The 8,606-nt window shown below is 52.2% G+C and overlaps 1 protein-coding gene across 1 annotated transcript in view; it reads left to right on the forward strand.

Annotated features, from left to right (window-relative positions):
* Positions 1-3,772, forward strand: part of CHCHD6 (coiled-coil-helix-coiled-coil-helix domain containing 6) — a 239,646-nt gene extending 235,874 nt beyond the window's left edge. Inside the window, exons 8-9 of the mRNA XM_025046477.1 lie at positions 918-1,053; positions 3,557-3,772. Coding sequence (XP_024902245.1) covers positions 918-1,053; positions 3,557-3,562 — 142 coding nt within the window. The 3' untranslated portion in view covers positions 3,563-3,772. The remainder of the gene's footprint in view (positions 1-917; positions 1,054-3,556) is intronic.
* Positions 3,773-8,606: the final 4,834 nt, after the last annotated feature.

The following is an 8,606-nucleotide window of genomic DNA, read 5'->3' on the forward strand; positions in this document are numbered from 1 at the left end:
GGAAGAGAGGGGTGGTGGGGTGGGGGGGCGGGGGGGGGGGGAGAGCAGGGGAGGGGAGAAGAGAGAAAGGTCAAAGGGCAATAGAAGAGGAATCCGGAGGAGACACCCCAGCCAAGTACTCTGGTGACTCACTTTAGCGTAATCTTTATTTCACTTTTTTGTCTTTGGTTCATATTTTGAAAAAGAAAAATATTTTTTTTTTAGGTTCTAAACATCCTTTGATAAATGAAGAATGAAAAAATACTAAAGTATCCCCAAAATACTGCAGTGGTTATGGGCAATAGAAGAGGAATCCGGAGGAGACACCCCAGCCAAGTACTCTGGTGACTCACTTTAGCGTAATCTTTATTTCACTTTTTTGTCTTTGGTTCATATTTTGAAAAAGAAAAATATTTTTTTTTTAGGTTCTAAACATCCTTTGATAAATGAAGAATGAAAAAATACTAAAGTATCCCCAAAATACTGCAGTGGTTATCTCTAGGAAGTGAGATTCTGAACAATTTTCTTTTTTAGACATTTCTACAGTATTACAGTTTTTCTCATTGGGCATGTATTCGTTTTGAAATCAGAAAAACAACTTGGCATGAGAAACTAGTTGTAGCACTTATGGTCACAATCCCGTGTACACCTTAGGCGGGAATTGCCCTGGGCATAGGGGTCTTTCAGCTGGCCACCTGGGCCCTCTCCTCCAGGGCAAGAGCCCAGTCTCCCATTTCCAGTGTCTGCTACTGCTGAGCCTCAGCCCTCACAGCACTCAATCCCCTTCAACCCCTTCGTTCTCTCTGAGGGGTAACTCGATGCTGATGACCAGCCAGTGCCAAGCCCACTGCCTGACCCATGGTGTTGAGTGATTGAGCCAATTGCCTCCCCTGCCCACTGGAGCTGAGCCCTAGGCCTGCCTGCTTTCTGTCTCACAGGCCCCGAAGGCTGGAGCCCGTGTGCTCAGGGCTGCAGGCCCAGATCCTCCGCTGCTACCGCAACCACCTACATGAGGTGCTCCTGTGCTCAGACCTGGTCAAGGCTTACCAGCACTGCGTGAGCACTGCCCACAAGGTAAAGCCTCTGGACTGCTGGGTGGCTGGGGGCATAGGGGATGGGCACTGTGGGTGCCGACAAATGTCTGCCATCTGTCTGCTATATCAGACATTCTAACCTCGAAGTCTCTAACCTTGAAGTTTTGCACGGTGAGGGGCTCTTAGGCCTTAGGTTTTCTCAGTCACTTCCTGATTCAGATGTCCCGCCTGGCGTTCCCACCAGCCTTTTGACATCTGGGCTAAGAAAAGGGGGCCCTCTGGGCACTGGGCTCCCCTAGTGCTAATCATGGAGCAACACTGGGTAAAGTCAAGCCCTACCTTTGAGGAGCTGGCAACCTAATTGAGCAGTTGAGGGTGGGAGCACAGAGGAGGGACCATGGTGCAAGGTAGGAGTCACAAAGAGGACAAGGACAGCCCTGTGGAAGGGGAAGAGCCTTGGGGTGGAAGAGCAGGTGCGGCCTGCCTGAGAGGGTGAGGCGGGTGAGGGGCTGAGGGTACCTCACTGCCAACCCCACTCCTGCTCTGGTCGGAAGGGGCACGCAGGGCCCAGCTTCTGGTGAGTGGGAAGGGGTCACAGTGGGCCCAGGTGTCAGGGGTACTGCTGCTGTCCTAGATGTCTGAGGCTGGCACAGCCCTCTTATGAGACATGGTCGCAAGGCATTGCCCTCCTTCCCTGACCCCCCCAAAACGACCCCCCCCCCCCTCCAGCCAGCTTCTGCTCCCCTCCTCCCAACTCTCCCAATTCCTGTTCCTCTTAAAGTCCACCCCACCCCCCTTTCCAGGCCCAATGGTTCATTGCTCCAGGCTGGACCTGGACCCTCCCCGACCCCGACATGGAACCCTGCCACGCACGGGTGTGTTCTTCACTCCAGGGGCACCTTGGTTTGGACTCACCAGAGGGCTGGTGTGTTTGTTAAAAGAGCTGTGAGATGGGGCCTTCTTCCCATGGAAAAGTCTCTTTTGCCCAGACAAGCTACTGTGGGTACTGGTAGTGAAAAGGCTAAGATCAGAGGTCAAATGGCCCTCAGGCCTGGTCTGGCAGTCTCTCTGCTGCTCAACAGTCTGGCCTCATGAGAGCCCTTCTCCCCGTTCTGTCAGCTGGGTCAAGGCTCCACCCAGCTCACACCTACCCTGAGCTGGCCACAGCCCACACCAGCACTCCCTGCCCAGAGGCAGCTCTGCATGGGATCAGAAGCCCTGTTAGGAAGTCAGGTTTCCTCCCCATTGCGGAGCATGGAAAGCTATTTGCTTGACTTCAAGTTGAGCAGAAAAGACACTGCCAACCATCACTGTAGCACTGTTGATGGAACGAAGGTAGGAGCTGGTCCTTTTCCAGGTGGGCCATGGAACAGGTGGCTCTCCTGGCCATGGACAGGTGCCCCTGTCCATCTATTGGTCTTTGTGAAAGCTTGCACAGAATACCTTTCTCCTGACAGGATCAATGGGCCCTTCCAAGCCCCTGATCACCCCATACATAACTATTTTATCAAGGGAAAGACCTGGGGTCCTACTGCAGTCCCCTCGGCTTCCTGGCAGAACCCTGGCTGTCCTCACTTTCTCCATCAAGGCCCACCACCACGTCCATGGCATTTTTCAGCCCCTCCGCCCAGCAGAGTATATCTTAACAATCTCACCAGTGTAGCTTCATTGCACCAAGGCAAAGAAATGATCATGAAGGAAAACAGATTGCATTTAACTCCAGTTCCAGCATGTTCAAGAGAAACTCTGGGGCCACTGCCAGGCTTGGCTCCCTCCTTGTCACACCTGCCCACTCTCCCCTTGGGGAAGCATGTTTGACCTGACTCCCGAAGGGCCTCAGCACCAGACCCTCCAATTGCAACCTGTGTGTGAGAGGCAGCCAGTGCCAGAGAAACTCCTGCTGCACCCTGCCAGCCTCTACCACAGAAGGCCCCTGGCAGAGCTGGGGATGGGGGTTCTAGGATCCCCAATAGTGATTCACTTCTAAAAGCAGCCAGGTCACAGGATCCCGAGTCTGGCAGCAGGGAGTAGGTACAGGACAGGCCCGCCTGATCGGGAGCTGTGTGGGAGGTACCTCCCAGAGCCTGGGCAAGCTTCAGCCCCTGTGCAGCGCCTTCTGAGCCCAGGGACGTGGGTGTGTGTGTGGATATAAGTAAGCAACAGCCTAAATGTGAGGGCTTTACACCAGAGCATGCTCTCCGAGTGGTTTTACTTAGAAATTCTGAGGAAACACAGGGGAGACCTCGGTGGGGCTAAGGAGAATTGGGCTGAGAACTGTCTATCCAGAGGGTCAAGGAGGTCAGGTAAGCAGATGGTCCATGTTAGCTGGTGCCTATAGGCACGTGCTGAGTGGGCATTGGCCATGGAGGTAAAGAGGCTTATTCCCAGGCCCTGGGACCAGCTGGTGAGGACCATTTCCATTAAAAGTTTACACTCCTGGGTGGTCAAAGAGCCTGGGCCCTCTTGGAGCTGAGACCTGGGCATGTGCAGAGTTCCTGACAGAAGAGGGTCCTGACTGAACTCTGACCTATTCTCTTTTGTAGGGTTGAGAAGCAGCCATCACTCTTGGCCCTGGCAGTGACTTGGAGCCCTAAAGAAGGGACTAGTTATAGGAACACAGTCGACAGATCCCTGGGCTACAGCCATTTCCTGCTGGGTGCCTAGGATGCCCCTGTGCTCGGGGCCATCATGTGCTTAAGAAATGGAGGATATGTTACTATCCGAAATCAAATAAAGCAAACTATCTTTGTTTTCCGTCATTCCTTTGTCTGGCAAGCAGTCATTGGTGCCTCTTCTGCGCAACCCTGTGCTTGGCCTGGCGACATAGACTGGGGAGACAGGCTGTACACCTTTTGGAGCACCCAACCTAGCCTAGTGGGAACCCGTAATTCTGCTGCAGCCACAGAAGCTGGTCTGAGATGAAATGAGGGGAAAGCTGTTCTTTCTAGGGACAGAGCCAGGAGAACAGGTCAACTTCCTGACAGAGGCTCTGCTTGAGCTCATATTCAAAAGCTGGATTGATAACTGCTGGGCAAGCCAAAAGTGGTTAGGGTGGGGTCCCAGACACAGGTTTGGGGGAGCACAGACTGTGGACAGCTGCATGTTTGCGAAGAGCAAAGTAGGGGCTGGGAAGGACGGGGTGGATGCCAGGCTGAGGTGCTACGGAGTCTCCGGTAGGAAGTCTCATGAGCGATGCTGCCCATGCTCCCTGGGAAAGGTCGGCTTAAGTGGGGCAGGACACCTGAGGGCATGAGCTTAAATGGGATAAATGGGAGGCTGGTGGGGTAAGCCAGGGGATAGACCAGGGCTGGACTCAGGAGCTAAAATTGGCAGGACTCTGGGTTTGAGTGGGAGAAGGAAAGATCAAGAATGATTTCCAAATTTATGACTTGCCTGCTAGTGATTCTATGGACTGAAATGAGGAACACAGGGAATTGAGAGGGGCAGATGACAAACACTGACCTGCTAGTCCTCACCCTTTGGCAGGACCCCCAACTGAGGCACCTTGAACATCCTGGGCTGCACTCTAGCTTGGCCCAGCATCCAGGCAGCAAGAAGAATTTGGGGCAGAGTTTCTGATCCACTAACGACTCTGCTGGTGACCTTGAATTTCCTGCTAAAGTTCTTTTAGAGAGCCCCAAGGCATCTGGAGCTAAGAGCCTGCAGTCTTGATTCAGGCTGTGTAGCACAAACACCTCTGCTCATCCCCAGATTCTCACACCCAAAGTTCAAGTGAGGTTGAGGCTTGACTGTGTCCAGTTGTCTGCGCAGGTAGCACAAGGCAGTTTTATTCAGCCAGGCTGCATATTGGCTAAGAGGGAAAGCACTTTAGGAGATGCCCTCTTTAGAAGTTCTGGGCCAGCTCACCAAAACAAACAAGATGTTCAGAAAACATGCAGAAGCGAGCAGCCAGGGTAGATGTCAGGGTGCCCTGGCCTGAGCCTCCTCCCAGCTTCCCTGTGGCAGCCCAGGGAGGGGCTGTCCCTCTGCAAGGTCAGCCTAGTAGAGTCACAGGTCACCTGGCTGATTGACCTTAAATGATATCAGCCCTCGTTCAGTCAGAAACAGCTGAGGCCCTTCTGAGACTCCCTCGGAGGTCTCTGGTATCCAAGCTTTGTCCAACTTCCAATTCTCACAGGAATAACTCTCAGACTCCATCCTCCTACCCAGGAGTCAGTTGAGAGCAGCTATGTGTACATACAGGTCTGTGTGCACCTGTCCATCTGTGCATGTGTATATATAGGTGCCTTTGTGTGTGTGCACATATGTGCATGTGTATTGTGTTTGTACGCAGGCAGCCAGCCATGTTCACCACCTGCTAATGTTCTTGGCCTCTCTACTTAGATCTCAGTCTATTTCCCTGACTCCCCTGGAGCCAGAATCAGGCTTCACTTTCCTGATCTCCAGCCCTACTGGAGACTTGAGGTATGTGTATCCAGAGCCATCTGTATTGGAGACTCAGTAGGTGGGAGGGAGGGTATGTATGTGCTCAGGTGCAGCCTCTGTGTGCATATGTGTGTGCATCTGTGTGTGGCCTGCTTATGTGTGGACCTATATCCAGTCCTTCCATGTGTCCATGTGATAGGAAGTCAGGCCTGATAGAGCATTGCATGGGTAAAGGGTGTGTCGAGAGGGGCGTAGATCTGGAGGCAGACATTCCTGGGCTCAAGTTCTAGCTGCATGACTATTGAAAGGGTGTTAATACCCATCCCAGCTGGCTGTGGGGGATTAAACATGATGATACTAACTGTGATATCCAAGGTCCAACAAGGAAACCAGAAAGCACTCTGATTATTTAAACAGGGAATTGAATGCAGAGATTTGGAGATGGAAGAGCTGAAACCTCAAATGGGATGATGTGGTAACCCAGAAATTAGTGACAGTGGGAAGCTCCCATTGCTCCAGGGCAAGAGGGACAAAAGGAGAAGGCAGGATCACTCAGTGGAAGCTGGCACCACAGGGGCTCTGTTCAGGGGATCTGAAGCCACCAAGAGGACACAGCTGCTGCAAGATGTGCTAGCCATGGGCTCTCCTCTCCTCCTGCCCTCTAGCCTCCCTTTGTTTGTGCCTGAACCTATTGGGGATCCTGGGGCAAGGCAGCCCCAGAGCTGCCCCTTGCATGAAGAAGTGGCATGGAGGCCCAGGAACGAAAGCAGGAAGCGCTTTAGTATGACCTTTGACCTTTGGGGTGTGTCAGGTTGACATGTGTGCCTGTGCTTGGGTGAGTATGAGTGGTGGGTACCAGTGGCAGCATATACACATAGCTGTGTGCATTTACAATTTGTACTGGCACATGATGGCCAGCTTGCAGAGAATGGTCCCAGCCATCAATCCATCCGATCAGATTCCATGTGCCAGGTACTCTCCTTCGCCCTTTATAAATGCTAATTTGTTTAGTCTCAAACAGCCCTAAGTGGCAGTTATTGCTATTACTGCCGCACTTTACAGATGAGGAAACCGTGGCACATAGCAGGGAGTAACTAACTAATCCCAGGTCTCACAGTACTCAGTGCCGATGCTGCACCTCCTGTTGGAGGCAGGGTTCTGGCTGTGTGGTGGGCTAGGCCCAGGGATGTCCAGAGGCTTGGTTCCACCTTGTTTCAGGGACCCAGCTTAGAGGGCCAATCCTGTACTTTTCTCCTTGCCTGGATCCCCAGATAGGAAATGTGGCACCTGGCAGTAGAAATGGCTGGAGTTTACTCCTTCCAGTGTCATTATTGACCTGGAGAGGCCCAGTGATGCCAAGGCAGGCTCCGAGCCCTGGGGTAAGATCTGTGTGATACTGATTCCTACCCACTGAGAGAGGGGAGTCCTGCCTTAGATAGACACCACCATCTCATCCACCCATGACTGCTGCCACCCCTGCCCGACGTAGACATGGCCTCAGATATTCCAAGTCATTGCAGGTGGCTGGGGTGGGGGCAAGAGCAGGGCGTGGAGGGAATGTCCAATATGCACTGAGCACAGGAGGGAGCAGTGTCACTGCAGATGTGGAGAGGGCTCTGCACTGTGGTCACTGCTGGAGAAGGAGACTCACGTTGACCTCAGAAGGATACATTTGGTGAAATGCATCAAAAGCCTTTTAAAGTGTGCAAACGAGAGAGAGAGAGAGAGAGAGAGAGAGAGAGAGAGAGAGAGAGAGAGAGAGAGAGAGAGAGAGAGAGAGAGAGAGAGAGAGAGAGAGAGAGAGAGAGAGAGAGAGAGAGAGAGAGAGAGAGAGAGAGAGAGAGAGAGAGAGAGAGAGAGAGAGAGAGAGAGAGAGAGAGAGAAAGAAAGAAAGAAAGGAAAAGATCTCTCACCCCTCCCCTGAATCCATCCCTGTGTTATTTACAAGAAACGTCACCTCAACTGAGGGCACTTATTGGTTGAGAATAGGACAGAAAAAGATACATATGCAAACTGAGAAAGCTGGAGTGGTCATGTTACTATCAGACAAGATGGACATCAAGACAAGAAGTGTTATGAGCAAGAGGGGGACTATTTCAAATAGTATCAGGGACAACTTGCAGGGAGACTTAAAAATCCTACTACATGTGCACCTGGCATATGAAGCAAGATCGACATAACAGAAAGGAGAAACGGCCAAATCCACGATTGCTATTGGAGCTTTGGGAACACACACCCCTCAACCCAGTGATAGTGGATCAGTGGCTCAGGGGAAATCAGTGCACAGGTCCTGCGTCCCGGCCCTCGCTCAGTCTGCAGTGTCCCGCTCAGCAGCGTGACATGGAGAATCTGAGTGTGGCAGACGAAGCCCCGACTACAAGCTCGGCAACACTTCTGAGCCTCCAAGCCTGTTTCCTCATCTGTAAAAGGGAGACTGCCATCTCCTAGGGGGTGGTGATGACAGCTGTCCCTCAGTTAGTGCTCACAAGAATTAGTGCAAGAGGCCTGCCACTCAGATCCTCTTCAGGGCTGACAGCAGACAGCCCTGGACCTCAAGTCCTCTCCCTCTGGGTAGTGCCTTTGTCAAGAAGCCACTTCACCAAAGTCATGTCCCAGGGAGACAGGGGCAACATCCAATTACTGATTGATAGGGAGGTGTATAAAGGCCAGGCTTCTGTGCCCCCACTTGGAACAACCTGAAAGGGTGTCCCAACCTGGAAGGGTGTTCCAACCCAAGAGCTGGGCAGGACCTCAATGAAACTGCTTGGCAGCTCAACTTGTCCCCCTGCCCTTAGTTCCTTCCCCTTAGCAGTGACCCCAAGGGCACCCCCTAATAAACATCCTGCAGGCTAGTCTCTGCCTCAGACTTGGCTTCCCTGTTATTATTATATTCGAGGCACTGTGAAAACTATGGCAACACCTGGTCCATGCCCCTGGGCTTATAGTCTATCAGGAGAGCTGAAGTTGGAGCTCAGTTGTATTGAGGCCCCTGGGGAGAGGCCCCAGGAGCTCTGGCCTAGGGCGTCCAGGCTCAAGGGTCAGGGTGGGTTTCTCTGAGGAGTTAAGGTTTATTCCAGTGTGAGAGGACTGAGCCAGAGTTGGCCAGGCAAGGCGACTGCTTTATCATAGTGATTATAACAATGGCAAAATACTGGAAACAACATAAATGCCCAACAATAGGGGATGCGTTAAATAAAATGTGATACA

The sequence above is a fragment of the Pteropus alecto genome, unplaced genomic scaffold (assembly GCF_000325575.1).
Source record: "Pteropus alecto unplaced genomic scaffold, ASM32557v1 scaffold124, whole genome shotgun sequence".
In the NCBI taxonomy this organism is placed as follows: domain Eukaryota; kingdom Metazoa; phylum Chordata; class Mammalia; order Chiroptera; family Pteropodidae; genus Pteropus; species Pteropus alecto.